Source organism: Lissotriton vulgaris, chromosome 8, assembly GCF_964263255.1.
Source record: "Lissotriton vulgaris chromosome 8, aLisVul1.2, whole genome shotgun sequence".
In the NCBI taxonomy this organism is placed as follows: Eukaryota; Metazoa; Chordata; class Amphibia; order Caudata; family Salamandridae; genus Lissotriton; species Lissotriton vulgaris.
Genome location: NC_141696.1, coordinates 1,247,747,091 through 1,247,765,087, shown reverse-complemented (window position 1 = coordinate 1,247,765,087; position 17,997 = coordinate 1,247,747,091). Strand labels below are relative to the sequence as shown.

The window sequence follows — 17,997 nt, the reverse complement described above, 5'->3', positions numbered from 1 at the left end:
TGTTTTCGGGATTTCCTGGAGCGTTTTTTTACGTTTTACAATTTATTTTCGGGTTTTTGAGGGTTATCCCATATTGGAATAGTAAGATATTGGATTGGATTGTATGGATTGATTTTTCCTTGATTGCGTCTCTCAAGTCCAAAAATTGTAAGTATTTATTTTACAATTTTGATTGGGTGGGAAATGTCGATTTTTAATGTTATGTGTATGTTATAAAAAATTATAAACATTGCATATTTGTTACAAATTTTTTTACATAACTTTTAAAAGTTTGTCAAACAAATATGTTTTATTTATAATTCATTATATATGTTTATGACATGTGAATTTTATTAGTATTGTAAGAAGACATTCGTATATTTACTTGACATTTTTATAGAAGACTTTTTGCTATTATTGCCAGGTATTCTAAACCTCTAGTTGTAGGGTATAATGTGACTTGACTTTGAAGTAGTCGGAACATTTGTTGGGTTTGTTTAGTGAGTTTGGGCCCTATTTGTGACACTGATTGTTCCATTCTTAGTTCCTGATAGCTTTGTTCTTTTTTCAAAGCTTCAAGAAGGTTGTGGAAAGTGGGTTTGCCTCTGTTTGTAGTTGCTTGGAAAGCATTATGCCACCCTTCAACACTATTGTTGGTTTTCGCCTCTTGGTTTAAAGTACTGAGATAGACATTCCACCAAGGGATTTGGAATTTGGGCTGGCGTCGATGTCCTGATCTGTGCAACCTTCCCACCCAAGTGTCTTCAAAATAGTCTAGCAATGGTGTTAGCTTATCCTCATTCCTCTTATAATATGCGCTGTCAATTAATAAATTGTAATGTTCAGCAACATCTGTAACAGGGACGTAGGCCAGGGCTATTAACTTTTTAACTTGATAGGCAAAGGTGCTATCTGTAGAGTATAGTACACTTAAAGTAGATTTTTGGAGATGCCTCCATATACTCTGATTAAAATGATAATAGCAACCCTGGATTGCTGTGTGTGGAAATGTTCTCAAAATGCTATTTATCATAGCTAATTCGAAATCAATAATTATTTTTTCGGGAAAATAATTATTGATTTCCGTTTTGAGAACATTTAAAATTTCGGTGTAGGTTGTTTGCTGTTTGTTGGGTAGCAAACAGTAAATGAAAGGTATGTTAGAATGATGGTATAAACCGTGGATGGAATACAGTTGGTAAAAAGGTTTTGGGCAGGGTTTAAATGTTCCATCCATCATCCATTGGGGACACTGTTGGATTTTTCGTAAATTACTTGCAGTTGCAAACATAATTATTCTGTTTGTACTGCTTTCATTATCAAAAAGAATAAATTTATCTTTATTGTGTGTGATGGCCATTTCGGGTGAAATAATAATTTCTTCAAAACAAGTTGGGTTGGGTTGGGTTGTGCTAGTGAGTCGTTTGGTGCGTGCAATAGTGCGTTTCAGGGAGTCAATAGAGGGTAGTTGCCCTGAAGCATGGGCAGGGATTTTTACCAGCTCTTCTTTAAGTATTTGGGTGGTGGGTTTGTCACTTTGTGTGCTAGCACTTTTAATACTTTCTAAGGCATCTCTAATTTCAATTTCGGTGACATTTGGGGGATGATTATGTTCTCTAGTAAATAGCACATTAGTTTCCTCGGTAGTGGCCCTCCCATAACATTTGTTGGAGTAGTATTTTGTACACTTCCAAAAAACCTTTCTACCACTTTGTCTCTCCTGATTATACACATAACCCATGTAGCATAATAGCAATTTATTTTTCTGAGACATGACAAATTCTGCACCTTCAGTCATTTTGATTTACTTGTTCTAGGAAAGAGTAGAAAGAAACAAAATCAGTACACATTTTTTTACTTATGTGGTGCTAACATCATTAGTGATGCATTTATACTTACAGTTAATCAAAGTAGTAGTCACAGAAGCAGAAATGTCTTTTGAATGATGGTCTTGTATGTATGTCTTTATTTGCTGTTGGTATGAAAATATAGAAAAACAACGTTAATGTTTATATATAACAAACGTATTTCCTACTCAAAAGCAGTTGTCATTTTTGTCTACTAGTGCATTTGATGTAAGCATTACATATACTTACTTGTTTAAATAGTAGAATAGTAGTAATTGGTGGAGTTCATCAATTTCGTACAGGTATGATCTGTAGAGTAGATAGAAGAAATAAAAGCAAAATATTATAATTTTAATACTGAACCGTTTGGAAATGTAACAGATTTAAACGTATACTAACTTCTACATATGTCGTTTTATTTGTTGTAGGTAGAATAGCTGTATGATGTATTCAGAATATCTGTAGAGGAAATATAAAATAGATAAGATGTTGTTAAGAACATAGACTGTGTTATTTTCGGCAGTTTTACAGAAATGATAAATATACTTACATTTTTTACAAGGCTATTCTTCTATATTGGTATATTTTGTGTAGGATGTTTTCATATGATATGTAGAATAGATGTATGATGTTTTCAGAATATCTGTAGAGGCAATTCAAAATAAATAACATGGTGTTAAGAATATAGTTAGCGTTTTTTGTGCCCACATTTTAGCAAATAACAATTATACTTACATTTTTCTGAAGGGTATTCTTGTGTTTTGCTATAGTTGATCTTGGATCTTTCAAATGATCTATAGGGAAGATGTAAAAAGCAAGATATGTTGTTTAAAAATGTGCATTAATGAAATTTGCCGTTTTATAACAAACACATCTATACTTACATGTGTAATTAGGGTAGTTTTATCGTTTTTGCTGTAGAAATAGCACAATTTCTGTATATCTGTAAATATAATGTTAATGAAAAATAAATACTTTTGTAAATTAGTGTTTAAAAAAAGCAGTTGCTGTGTAACAGAGAATTATTATATACTTACTATCTGATTTTGCACATGAAGAAATATGACCATGTAATAGGAATTGTGTTGGAGTAGTTTCTATCAGAAAAGTAGGAAGACATGAAAATAAAATAAGTGTAAGACTTAAGAGATGTAAGGAAAATAGTGCACTTCTAATTTAGTTTTCTACAAAAATGCTGTGTTACTTACTTGATTAATTAGCTAGTAAGCTGGATCTTTAAAGATGTTTATTCTGCAACAAAATCTTCAAAGTGTTGGCATCTACTTTCCAGAGAGGTAGCAGCAACAAATGGTAGAATGCATTTAGCCCTTTTATAGTATATGTGTTATGTGTGCTTTGATTTGATTGGTTGTAGGATGTAAGGAAGCATAGTATAGGCTAGTTTGAATTTTTTTTAGTTAATTGGAGTGTTTGTTGATGTGAGAATGGTGGTATGTGGTTGTTCCCGCATTAAAGCAGGTTTGTGTTTAAATGAAATATATTTATATGTCAAAATAAGTAATGAAAATGTTAGTTAAATGCAAAGAATAATAGAAAATGATAAAATGCATGTAATAGAATGTATAGTAAATGTGGTTTGATATTAATTTTATGTAAGAAACAGGTATTATATGTGAAACGTTTTTTTTAGTGAGAAATGACTTTTATTGATGATAAAGATGGTATTTTAGAAAGAAAAGTGTGCAAACATGAACTCGATATTTTTTTTTTAACGATATTGTGGTAGTCTATATTTTTGTAGTCGATATTTTTGTAGTGTTAGGGCTAATTTCATGTCCAACGATATAATTGTAGTCGATATTTTTTTAAGCGATATTTATGTATTCGATATAGTTAGTACTCGATATTTTTTACTCGATATTTTTGTAGTTTGTGTAATAGGTATAGTAAGTCGATATTTTTGTCGTCGATAATTTGTCAACGATATTTTGGTAAGTTGATAATGTGTCCGTCGATAATATTTCAGTGATCCATTTCTGTCTTGTGATCTGCTGTCTGATTCTGAAGCAACATCACAAAATAAAGGGGAAACATCCTTTACAACGCAACTTTTACCACGCAGTGCCTTTACCACACAACTTTTACAACGCAAACCATTACAACACATTGCGCTGGGGTGCGCTCTAGGATAGGGAATAAGTTTAATTTACTATCCAACACCTTCCCTAATGTCCACGGGGACTGGAGTTTGAATAGTAAATTAAACTATTCACTATCCAGCACCCCAAAGTGCTATGCGTTGTAAAGGTTTTCGTTGTTAAAACCGCGTTGTAAAGGCATGCGTGGTAAAAGCATGCGTTGCAATGTCATACATCCAAAATAAAGTGATGGCCAGAGTGTTGAAACTTTTCAAACATTCATCCCCAGTCACATATCTGGTTTTAATCCATAGTTATTTGGCCCACTGCGTCACCCATTTAGCCCCAGCAATATACAAATCAGCCTTGACCCTGCTCCTCATGGGATCAGTGCAGCCCGAATTGCCAGGTCGTGTCCTCCCTGGACTGGAAACAAGCATCTCTTTTCTACTCTCTCCAGCTGTTTGCTCATTGCTTTATTTCTGTCGTGTGATCTGCTGTCCGATTCGGATGGTCAGTACATGTTTCCATTTCTGGCTCCGTATTTCTCTTTGCTCCTGGATTCATTACTGTGCTTCCTGTGGAGGTGCCTCATCTTCCCAGCATTTCTTGCACTCTGAAGTGGCCTTACTGTCCCTCCATCGCATCCTGTTTATTCTCAATTAAATACCTCACTCCCTTTCAGTACATTGCCTTCAGCTACCCCTCTGCCTGCATTTAGTATTATTTTTATTTATTTTGTAGTTTTATCCAGCACAGGTGCTTTGCATGGGGAGATGTAACACGAGACAAGGCAAATAATATAGATACCGAAAATAAACATTATACCATAATGTACAACACTATTGCAATGCATACAATAATGAGAACGGATCCACCATAAGTAACAAATATGCAGGAATATAAAACTTGGCTTGCTCATTGAGAGTAGTTAGGATCAGTTAAACAGTAGAGACCGCTCATAACAGAATGTGACGCGGAACGTATTTGAGTTCCTCATTTGTTTGTTTTTATCCCGTCCATGTGTCCTTAAGCTCATTCCATCACTCACACTTTCAATTGCTTGTTGGTGTCCAACCATTCAAACCACTGCTGTGACTACAAATTACAAATTCAGAATCTTCTTCGAATGCACGTGGTCTTTACGCTGAATCTACGGCAATCCAAGGGCATCATGCGTCCCTGACTTTTATGACAATTTATTATACGAAGGATTTGCCATTGTCTTAAAAAATCTCGCTGGAAAGTACAAAGGTCATGCTTGTTTCAATGGAATCCCCATGGAGGCTTTTGGTTGGATGTCTGTTTCAATCTGGTTCTTCGGCTATAAAGCCATGGGCCTGCTGAATTACAGCCACTGATGTAATTTACATCGCAACAGATTATTGTCTTTTAAATGATACAATCTTTGATTTCTGCCCGGTTGACTCGACATTTCCTAACAAGCATTTGCAATGCATTAGGTCTCGCATTAGGAAAGTTTGAGCTATTGGTATTGTAAATGACAAATATTTTTTATTTATGTGTTGGTTTTGAAAATAGCCAAATTAATAGCTTTGTCATTTACAATGCCAATAGTTTTATCTTTCGCAAATGTGACACCTATACCATTTGTAATGCAATATGTGTTGTATATACGTGACTTAGATGTATTGATATTACAAATAACAATGGCTTTAATAATTGATACTTAAATAAAAGTTATTGTAATTTATAATGGCAATAGCTTAAACTTTTGTAAATAACGTTTGTGAAGATTATGTCCATTGTATTTTATTGTGACGAAAATCAAAGAACAGAAGTGCAATATTAACATCTTTTTGTTTCATTTGTAATAAAGCTTGAAACATTGAGATAACATATTTGAACCAGTTGTTGTTAAAAGGTTGGACAGATTGATGCTGTGGTGATGCGATAGATAGAGTGAGGGCGATAGAGTGAGGGCGATAGATCAGGATGCAACACAGAAGGAGGGACGGCATGTGGGAGGCAACACAGAAGGTGGATGGTAGGCAACACAGAGTGAGGGAGAGCAGTCAGTAGGCAACTCGGAAGGAGAGCAGAGGCAGCCCAGAGGGAGGGTAGACAGGATGCAATACAGAGGGAGGGCAGTCGACGGCAACACGGATGTAGGAAGGGCGTTCGGAACTAAACACATTTCGGCAACAGGGAAGGAGCAAGGGTGGATGGGAGGCAACAGGGAGGGATGGTGGGTCGGAGCCAACAGTGAGAGATAGGCATCAGTGATGGAGGGTGGGTGGTTAGACAACTGGGAGGTAACACAGAAGGATGGTGGGCGGGATGCAACACGGATTGCGACAGTGGGTGGGCTGCAAAACAGAGGGTGGGTATGGCAACACGGGGGGTTAGGCAACGCGGGGGTTAGGCAACGTGGGGGTTAGGCAACGCGGGGGTTAGGCAACACAGAGGGTTAGGCAACGCAGAGGGTTAGGCAACGCAGAGGGTTAGGCAACGCAGAGGGTTAGGCAACGCAGAGGGTGGGTTAGGCAACGCAGAGGGTTAGGCAACGCAGAGGGTTAGGCAACGCAGAGGGTAAGGCAACGCGGAGGGTTAGGCAACGCGGAGGGTTAGGCAACGCGGAGGGTTAGGCAACGCGGAGGGTTAGGCAACGCGGAGGGTTAGGCAACGCGGAGGGTTAGGCAACGCGGAGGGTTAGGCAACGCGGAGGGTTAGGCAACGCAGAGGGTTAGGCAACGCAGAGGGTTAGGCAACGCAGAGGGTTAGGCAACGCAGAGGGTTAGGCAACATGGAGGGTTAGGCAACATGTAGGATGGGTGGGCCAGCGGTGAGCCCCACGAAGGGTGGGTGGGCGATCGGCAACACGAAGGGTGGGAGGTAACATGGAGAATGAGTGGGCGGGCGGCAGGCAACACTGACGGTGGTTGGGGGTTCGCTAGGCAACACGGAGGGTGGGTCGTAGGTAACACGGAGATTGGGTGGGTGGTAGTCAACACTAGGTGGGTGGGCAATAGGCAACACATTGAGGGAGAGGCAACACATTGGGCAAGAGGCAACACGGAGGGTGGCTGGGTGGGCGAGAGGCAGCACAGAGGGTGGGTGGGTGAGAGGCAGCACAGAGGGTGGGTGGGTGTCGGGGCGGGTGTGAGGCAACACTGTTTAAGAAGGAGTCAACACAGAGGGCGGGCGGGTGGCAACACAGAGGGAGGGAGGGCGGGAGGCAATAAAGAGGGAGGGTGTGCGGGCGGGAGGCAACATGGACAGGCAACATGGAGGGAGGGTGGACATTTGTGTGAAAATAACTAAGTGTCAGTAATGTTCGCGGTGTATGTAGCAGCCTTGAGTCATTGAAATAAGATTAACAAAATAACCAACAGTAACAAGGTTATCAAAAGTTATAACTCAACTCAGATGTCGTATGTATAATGTAGCAACAATGCGCAGTTATTCTATTCACAATTTGCCTTGACCGCTAGCTGCTCTGCCATGAGCATAATTGTCTGCTAGTAGTTTTGGAACAGGGGTTAAGTGTGCGGACCTTGGTAGACTAAAAGATCTGAACCAGCAGGAGAATCTGTTATTTTATTTGCCCGATACAAATCTTTTCTCATCTGTTGGTATAGCGCAGTACTACTTAAAGCCTCAACCTATTTTCTTCCAAAGGGATTTTGAATTATCCATGTTCATAAAAAGCACACCAAGTACAAAAGCAAGTAGGAAGAAAACCTTTCTTTTACGAGTATTCCAACGCATTGTTGCTCTGTGCACTGTGTCTTTTCCCAGCGAATAGAAGAAAGGTAACAAGAGTGCTAAATGCAGAGGTGCAAAAGGCGAATCGTGAATAACAAAAGGCACAAAGGACTAATTAACATGATACATCAACAGGACACTGAGTCACTCTGACTTACGAGTTTTATTTTGACAGAATGCATAGCGTTTTTCAAATGTTTAAGAAATGCACCATTATCAAATTATTTTGGCTTTTATTGTACTGTTATCTAGTTAAACCAAAACACTAAGGTGGAGTATTTGCAATGTTTAAACGCTTTCAAAACAAAACACTCGGAGTCTGAATGCCAGTCAGGAGAGAGAGAGAGAGACAGACACACACAATATCTGAGAGGGTGAAAGAGGCTGGTATTTCAAAAGTTAGAATCGAAAATTGTTCTTGCCAAGTTAACATCAGTAATCACAGTTGTAACAAGACAACAATGCCCTTATTTGCCAACTTAATTGTGTGAACCTCCGGATGATGAAAGGCTGAGTCCGCTCAGGTAGTATGCAGAACTTTAACTTGCAGATTCGCACAGATCTCTTCGTGGAGTGTGCGCCCCGCTGAGATTCCTCACTAGTATCCTATTGTTACAGGTATTCTGTGTTGAAGCTTCTCTGTGATAACAAGAAAAGCCTGGGAGTGAACTGAAACCAGTATGAATAGAAGGCGGATTTGAATCACGGCTTCCTCTGTTATTCATGTGAGCGTCAGCAAAGAGATTTATCATCTCCATCACAGGACAAAATCGGAAGTGGTTAGAATAGAAACACACGGACAGACACCCGATAATAAGCCACGCTGTGGAGTCGGTTATTCTTTAAAGTCTGTGAGCGCCAAGAGGCAATGCAGTTTGCAGTATTGAGCTATATACATGTATCATCCTCATGAATTCAACAAAAGTTAAAGAGATCGACAGACTTACATTTTGGAGATGGACTCTCGTCTCTTTCTCTGTAGCGCCTCCTTGTCCAGCCTCTGGGGGGTGGGCGGAGGTCTGTGCAGCCCCAGCCCCTCCAGGATGCCTCTCTTCACCGCCTCTAGCTGTATCCGCTTCTCCTGCTCCCCCAGGGGCCGCAGCACCACCGCAGTCAGAAGAGCTAGGCAGGCCTTGGAGTAGTGCCTTGTGCCCTGGGCTGAGCGCCGCATGGAGCGCTGCGATACAGGACTCCCCGAGCGCGGGGTACACACAGAACACCCTGTAAACAGCTCTGCTATGAGTCATGGCCCTGAATGTGGGATAGGGGATGTGCACGGCGCCGGGCTGGGCGTGCGCGCCCATGAGGTAAAATGGCCGAGGGAAAGCGCGTGCACATCCCCTGCCCACCTGTAGGAGGGGGATCAACAAGACTTGCAGTCGGTCCTGAAGGAGGGACCTTTCAACTGATATCCCGCCTGTCCGCCATTTGGGTACTTCGCTGTGCAAGACCCGTGCGGGCCCTCCAGGCGCAAACTACAAGCAGGCCGTGATACTGTGCACCTGACTGGGCCCTCGGGCCTAATTTCCGATGACTCCGAGGTGTTTGGCTGCCCCCCTGCGGGGCCTCGGATTTAGTGGACAGCGGTGAAATAACCGGTAGGAGAACGCTCAGGCCTACGAGGCTGCAGCCACCATTTTAGCGCCCGCAGCTGCAGGAGCCCGTGACTGAGCGAGCATCACGGCCAAGCCTACACTCTCCACCTGGGAATCAGCAGCGACTCGGAGTGGGAGATGTGAGGGAAGTGTGGGGGCTGAGAGGCCTTGCGGTCGGACCCTGGGGAGGGAACTCTCTACTGACATCACATTTTGCCACCATTTAGGAACTCAGAAGAGCCGGTTCCGGCCAGGGCCCCAGCCAGCGGGAACGGAGACCTGGCGGGGACATCCACAGCTGACTGGGCCCCCGGACCTTGTTGCTGATGGTCCCAGAGGTGCTGGGCCGTCCCTTGGGGGCCCCGGACCTAGCGGGCAGCAGCGGGAGCGGCACTGGCAGGAGAGCGCGATGACACAGCCGCCATTTTGGGGTCTCCCGCCTCCGGCACCCCGGAGGGAACAGAAACCGCAAAAAGCTAGCATCCTCTGACCGGGACCTGACGGCAGCACCCAGCAAGACCGACGGCAGCACCCAGCAAGACCTGAGGTGGAGGTACGGGAGCTGAGAGACTCTGCGGCAGCCTGCGGAGGGTCTCCTCGCTGACATCCTGCCGATGTGGTGAGTGGGGGGGGGGGCGCAATGTGCCGATGTGGTGAGTGGGGGGGGCAATGTGCCTGTGTGCCGATGTGGTGAGTGGGGCAATGTACGTGCGTGTGTGCGCACGCGCGCGTCTGCGAACAGCATGCCATCTCTTATCTAACTGAATGCTGTGTTTCACAGCAAGTGTTTCACAGCGTGTGGGGAAATACGAGCATATTGGAAGAAGGTGGTGAGGATCAAACGAAGGAAGCTAAGTTTACTGTCTTGGATTGATTGATTGGTTTGCCTGCGGGACAGAAGATGTGCACGGCTAGGGGGGCGGGGCCAGGGGGCGCGTCCACGAGGTGTAATCGGCGCTCGTGGCCAGATCTAGGTCGCTTGACAAGGAACTCGATAACAATAGGTCTAGCGAGACCTAAAAAGGGGAGGTCAACTCTACACGAGCATCGAATAGTCCACAAATCAAAATCCCCAAATCAGTTGTTATTTTGTTCCAATTTAACTTCTATAACTTTTTTCCAACTAACGCGTGGCATTGTCTATCTTCCCGATTGCTATTCTCTGGTGCATTTCAAGCAGAAGAGAGCCACGTGATACTTTGTTACTTGATGTGGTGCACTCATGCAGAACAGAACACATACACGTATTCTATTGTGCGCCATTCATTGCATGAGAAATGTGTTAGGCGAAACTTCCCCTTTAAAATATTTTGGGGGATACACGCTTAGGAAGTGTGGGTTTGTGGTGTTGTTCAAGGTCACACAGACCTGTATACTAAAATGATGCTACTGCTCAGCTGGGAGCACTGTAATGACGGCTGGTCGTTTAAAAGGGTTAGGATTTTAAGGTATGTTGGGTGAGCTGTGGAACACTCGACCTGCAAAACAAATGGTGTGCGCTGCCACCACAAAATGCCTCAAATACAACTGAAACACCAAAGCCAAGTAAAAAAAAAAACCTGAGGGCCCAGAAGGGTTTGCGTTCCCTACCTTTGGCGAGTTAATTACTGAGAGAGCAGATTGGGTGGGTGCCTATGTTGCTTGCTATTCTCTCTCCACAGCGCGGGGACACGCCGAGATGGCGTCACCAGGCGCTCTACAAACGACTTTATTATTATTATTAATATTATTATCTACGTCTGAAATGAAAAAGTCGATTTTTAAAATCTTGAATGTTGAGCCATGTCTGGAATGGCCGCCCCTGGACACACCCATGGACCTTTCTCTTGCTACTCCTGCAAATTCATTGGCACCGACACCATCTCCGCTACAACCACAACACAGATTCCCGACCCCAACCACCTACAGTGCATCCTTCTCAACACTCGATCGGTCCACAGACACGCCATTGACCTATGGAATCTACTAGACACCATCTCTCCAGACGTCGCCTTCCTAACAGAAACATGGATGAACGCTTCCTCCGCCCCAGACATCACCATTGCCATCCCTGAAGACTATAAGATCACACGCAAGGACCGCACCGGCCACACAGGAGGAGGAATCGCTATCGTCCATAAGAAATCAATCCGCATCTCAACCAGCTCTGACGCCAACCTCGCTAACTCCGAACACCTTCACTTCCAGATCCACATCGACCCCAAGACCACACTCAGAGGCACCCTCCTCTACAGACCACCAGGACCCCGCGCAAAATTCAGTGAAGACATCACGGACTTCATCACCCCACACGCGCTCCCCTCCAAAGACTACATCCTTCTGGGAGACCTCAACTTTCACCTTGAAAAGATCAACGACCGCAACACCACCACCCTCTTAGACAACCTCGCCAACCTCGGACTTAAACAACTGGTCACTTCCCCCACCCACATCGCAGGTCACACACTCGACCCCATCTTCACCTCCAGCAATCATGTCTCCTTCAGCCACACTACGGATCTCCTCTGGACTGACCACAGCTGCGTCCACTTCACCTACAACAAACCAAAACCCACCAACCACCTCCAACCAACTCTGCAAAGAAACTGGAACAAAATCACTACGGACCAGATCTCCGCATCGCTCCTTCTAAACACCCCAGCCCACTCTTCTAACCCAAACCAAGCCGCCGCCAACCTCACCCTATGGTTATCCAACACCGCCGACACCTTAGCACCACTGAAAAAACGTCAAAGCAAACCTGGCAGCAAGAAGGCCTCATGGTTCAACGATGATCTTAAGAAGTCCAAGAAACTCTGCCGCTCCCTTGAAAAGGCCTGGAAAAAAGACCGAACCACTAGCACCAAAGACGCCTTCAAAAACGCCACCCGCACTCACCACCAACTAATCCGAAAGGCCAAGAAAACAGCATTCAAGGATCGACTTGACAACAACGCCCACAACAGCAAGGAACTTTTCAACATCGTCAAGGAATTTTCCAATCCCTCGGCCAACTCCAACGACATCACCCCCTCTCAAGCCCTCTGCGACTCCCTAGCCTCATTCTTCCACAACAAGATTGCAGACATCCACAACAGCTTTGACAACCAACCCGGAGTCCAACCCACCCTACCATTTGCTGAACATTCTCCCCCCGTGAACACCCTTAACGACTGGAACCCAATCTCCACTGAGGACACAATCCGCCTGATGAATTCCATCCACTCAGGATCCCCCACAGACCCATGTCCTCACCTCATCTTCAACAAAGCAGACTCCGTCATAGCACCGCACCTCTGAGACGTCATCAACTGCTCCTTCAACTCCGCCACCTTCCCGGAAGACTGGAAACACGCTGAACTCACCGCCCTTCTGAAAAAACCCACAGCGGACCCCACCGAACTCAAAAATTACCGCCCCATTTCGCTCCTTCCATTCCCGGCCAAAGTCATCGAGAAAGCTGTCAACAACCAGCTCGCCGCTTTCCTCGAAGCCAACAAATCCCTCGACTCCTCACAATCTGGCTTCCGAGCAAAACACAGCACTGAGACCGCCCTCATCGCAGCAACAGACGACATTCGAACTCTACTGGACAATGGAGACACAGTCGCCCTCATCCTCCTCGACCTCTCTGCAGCATTCGACACAGTCTGCCACAGCACCCTTTTACAACGCCTCAATAACATCGGAATACAAGGAAAAGCACTTGAATGGATCACCTCGTTCCTCACCGGAAGAACCCAGAGAGTCCGCCTCCCACCATTCAAGTCCGAGGCCACTGAAGTCATCTGTGGCGTACCACAAGGATCCTCACTCAGCCCCACCCTCTTCAACGTATACATGAGCCCCCTCGTAGCCATCGCCCGCCAACACAACCTCAACATCATCTCTTACGCGGATGACACTCAACTAATCCTTTCTCTCACCAATGACCCCAGCACCGCCAAAACTAACCTACACGAAGGAATGATAGAAGTTGCCGAATGGCGGAAACAAAGCCGTCTGAAACTGAACTCAGACAAAACAGAAGTCCTCATCTTAGGTACATCCCCCTCTGCATGGGACGACTCTTGGTGGCCGGAAGCCCTTGGAAAAGCACCCATCCCGACAGACCACGCACGGAACCTAGGCGTCATCCTGGATTCCTCACTCTCAATGAACAGACAAGTCAGCGCCGTATCCTCATCCTGCTTCAACATTCTTCGCATGCTCAAAAAAACATTTCGCTGGATCCCCACCGAAACAAGGAAAACAGTCACCCATGCTCTGGTCACGAGCCGACTGGACTACGGAAACACTCTCTACGCAGGTACTACCGCTAAACTCCAGAAGAAACTTCAACGAATCCAAAACGCCTCAGCCAGGATCATATTAGACATCCCACGCAACGAACACATCTCTGGTCACCTTAAAGACCTCCACTGGCTACCCGTCAATAAGAAGATCGCTTTCCGACTGCTAACCCACGCACACAAATCACTCTACGACATCGGACCAGAATGCCTCAACTCACGACTGTCCTTCTACACCCCCTCCCGCCAACTACGTTCTTCCAGCCAAGCCCTCGCCACTGTACCTCGCATCAACAAGACCACCATGGGAGGCAGATCCTTCTCATACCTGGCTGCTAAAACATGGAACTCACTCCCCGCTTACCTTCGCCTTACCCAGAACCACCTAGCATTCAGAAAGCAACTTAAAACGTGGATATTTGACAAGTAATCCTCCTCCCCTTTCTAAGCGCCTTGAGACCCTCTGGGTATGTAGTGCGCTATATAAATTCTCTGACTTGACTTGACTTGACATTTGTGCTACAGATTACAACCTGTTTTTTAGGTCTCGGCCTAGCATACACTGCGCAGCAGTGTTCGCGCAGCCAGAGTCCTTTTCTCTGGGTTTTGAAAGTGGACCTAGAAAATGACAGCGCTCGTGCGTGTTCATTTTCTATGGTCCATTTTCATTGGGCTTTGCGTGCGTGTAGTGTTTTAACAGAACACGCAATAGACCATGGGCGGTCGCCTAGCTCCGCCCATGGCCTATTGGTGTCTGTTACGCACACCAAAGGCCATATGTCTTCAATTATGGTGCCCAGACACGGGTGCAATAATTGAAGACATATGCTTCGCAGTGGCGCGAGCCCCTCTCGCGGGGGTTTTTTTTTGTTGATCCAATTGATCGCAAAAGCGATCGTTTTCACTTCTGCTTGTTTTTTTTTACAATAGCACTGCTCTGGAGGCAACCCCTGCTTTCACGAGGAGAACCTCCCGGCCATGATGTCAGGGATATTGCATCAGTGCATCTAGCAGTGAAAAGGCATTATGAAAGCAGTACGGCTTAAGGGGACAGAGTGAAGACATTTCAATATGGCATACCAGGGGTAGAGACAGGCAGCACGTTCACAACATCCTTTACAGTGTGCATCAGGAATGTATCAGTGCTTTTTCTTTCAATAACAGGTTGAACCTATTTTTTGTGGCATTATTTTGTGAATCTCCACTGCAGATTCACAATTCTTTGAACTATAAATAGAGACAGCTACAGGTTCGGAGGAGGGCTCTACCTACCCATCACAATCTCATGATAGTGTCCCTTTCTCTAAACAATCGCACAATAACACCATGATCTACAATAAAAAAACATTATACCTATGAGTGCACAAGGCAACTGAGGTTAATAGTGGGTGACCGGACTATGTCATTCTCACCTTTTTCTTTTTATTACTCTCTACCCCCTCTGCTGCACTACATATTTATCTCCCTTGCTGTATTTTTGTTTCTTTGGTTTGCTTTCTTAATGCCGGTCAACTAGATGATTTAATGCCCTTCTGCTGTTTTCCTGTGTGTATGTAAAGCGCTCTGATACCTACGGGTTAAGCTAGCGCTATATAAAACTTTTTAAATAAAAAATAAATAAATAAAGAATACATCTCTAGCTGTGAGAAGTAGTGTTTTTCCTTTCCAAACACACAGTCACTACTTTACCAATGCAAAACCGCACTAGGCTGTACAGACACACAACCTTTTTATGAGTTAAAAACACAGTCATGCTATGCGTTAGAGACACACAATTTTGCAATGTGTTATAGACACAAAATTCTCTGATATGTTATCACACAATCACAAACTGCTTTACAGACACAGCAGTGAGATGCCTTTCAAAAACTCACACAATTATACTGTGGCTTACAGACGCAAGTGTGTTTTAAAGGCACAACATCACACCATATCTAACAAAGCAGAGACTAAAAGTCAGATGTTTGCACGTACATAGCCACTTTCCCCGTATTACACAGACACGACCATACTGGCTCATTTACAGACAGCATTTTTTTGCCCAACACATATATCCTTATGGACGTGACGCCAATATAGCCCAACTTACCTCCACTCTCACTCATCGGGCGCAAGTCTCGCCCCACGGAGCCTCACGAATGGCCAGCTCAAAGCTCTCATTTCCTCTAGTGTACTCGAGAGCAGGCAGGAGACGGGCTCACTTCCGGGATGAACTCTTGGCCCGCTGCCGTCCCATCCCCAGAGATCCCCTGTTCGGTCACCCTCTGGTCTGCTCGCACTGGGTGCGCTCCCCAGCTGTCGTGAGAGGCTCATGTACCACGATTTTGTTTCCCAGCACACAGCTGCCTCCAGAGCACGCAGAAGCCTGAGGTCATGGACCCGCGACCCCCAGCCCTGCTCTGCACAGTATCACTCTGTCTCCGGAACACACCCATACTTTCATGCTCACATGCACGCTTCTCTTTTCCAACACACACACACACGTACGAAAAGAGCTACAAGGCCACCTCCCCTCGCTGGGTCACACTTTAACCCGCTCCGCACCACAGCAGCTCTCCGTGCGCTGGCACGCAAGGAGTTTCACAGACCCGGGTCACGCAACACCCTGCCCGCAGCCCAGATGTGCACGTGACTCAGGGCAGTTGGAAGGGGCGCACTCGTTTTTTCTGGGACTTGAAGTTTGGCTTCTGCAGTTAGACTTGCAGAACTACCAAACAAGCATTTGAGTGGGGATTGAGTGGTGCTGTAGGGGTTGCAGGTTGAGTGGTGATGTAGGCGTTGCGGGTTGAGTGGTCCTGTGCGCGGTGGGGATTGAGTGGTGATGTAGGCGTTGAGGGTTGAGTGGTGCTGCACTCGGTGGGGATTGAGTGGTGTTGTAGGCGTTGCAGGTGAGTGGTGATGTAGGTGTTGTGGGTTTAGTGGTGATGTAGGCGTTGCGGGTTGAGTGGTGATGTAGGTGTTGCGGGTTGAGTGGTGCTGTACGCGGTGGGGATTCAGTGGTGATGTAGGCGTTGTGGGTTGACTGGTGATGTAGGCGTTGCGGGTTGAGTGGTGCTGTACGCGGTGGCGATTGCGTGGTGCTGTACGCGCTGGGGATTGAGTGGTGCTGTAGGCGTTGGGGGTTTAGCGGTGCTGTAGGCGTTGGGAGTTGAGCGGTGCTGTACACAGTGGGGATTGAGTGGTGATGTAGGCGTTGGGGGTTGAGTGGTGCTGTAGGCGGTGCACGTTTTCAGCAGGCACCCTCCTCCAGCCGTCAGTGCACACTTTCACAAGGCACACAACTCTATCCGTCACTGCACACTTACACCAGACATACACACCACCAGTTGTCATTGCACGCTTTCACCGGGCACAAACACCACCAGCCGTCAGTGCACGCTTCCACCAGGCACACACCACCAGCCGTCAGTGCACGCTTTCACCAGGCACACACACCACACACCACCACCCGCCAGTGCACACTTTCACAAGGCACACACACCACCAGCTGTCAGTGCACGCTTTCACCAGGCACACACACCACCAGCCGTCAGTGCACGCTCCCACTAGGCACACACACCACCAGCCATTGGTGCACACTTCCACCAGGCACACACACCACCAGCCATCAGTGCACAATTTCTACAGGCACACACACCACCAGCCATCAGTGCACACATCATTTGTTAACGCAACCACAATTAACTATTGTAGCAATCGCAGTATGGCGCACTTTACTTTTAAAAATATTCATCTAAAGCGCAGCATGCCACCATTGCTACAAAAAAAATACACTTTTTTTGGCCTACAATTTATAGACTTTTGTTGCAGTTGGTGTTGAAATATTTAGCAATGCCAATAGCTCAAACTTAATTAACCCGAAACCTATTGCATTGTAAATGCTTGTTTGATCTTGTGTTTGAAGCAGTGCACTTTTAATTAATGTGTTATGTGCTCATTTAAAGAAGTTTCCACAGAAATTGGTTTGTTTGTGATTTATTGAAGGATAGGTGGCACATGAATCGTTGCTTTTCTAAAACAAAGTGGCCCTAATCCAGCTTCCACAGAGAGTTCTTAAGGCTGAAATTGGTGGGTCTGAACTTTCCCTTACCTTACTGAAGAAAAAGAAATCCCTTTTGCTTTTGAGGTAGGCAGACAGATTCCCATACTTGCAGTATTCAACAATAACCATTAGGGGGCCTGTGTAATGAAAAGAAACATATTTTAAGAGTTGGCGATGAAATTTAGGTTTTAGTGTGTTGCCACAGCCCCTTCCAGCTTTAAAAAAATAACAACAAAAAAATAACAAAAGTGAACTCAACAAAAGTCAGCTATCTCACATAGTTCAACATTTTCCTTGCCTGCGTGGCAGCTATACCACCTGCCATGCACAGAGCTGCCCGACTGTGAGCAGCCCTAATAGAGACAGACCCCAGCAGTCCAATGAACATAGCGTCATCTAACCATATCAAAGCATAGGTAGAAGAACAAACACCTA

At 45.3% G+C, this 17,997-nt stretch overlaps 1 protein-coding gene across 1 annotated transcript in view; it reads right to left on the bottom strand.

Annotated features, from left to right (window-relative positions):
- The window catches only part of FLT1 (fms related receptor tyrosine kinase 1), a 451,054-nt gene that overhangs the window by 127,724 nt on the left and 305,333 nt on the right, over positions 1 to 17,997 (bottom strand). The window contains exon 20 of the mRNA XM_086935163.1: positions 17,611 to 17,699. Coding sequence (XP_086791289.1) covers positions 17,611 to 17,699 — 89 coding nt within the window. The remainder of the gene's footprint in view (positions 1 to 17,610; positions 17,700 to 17,997) is intronic.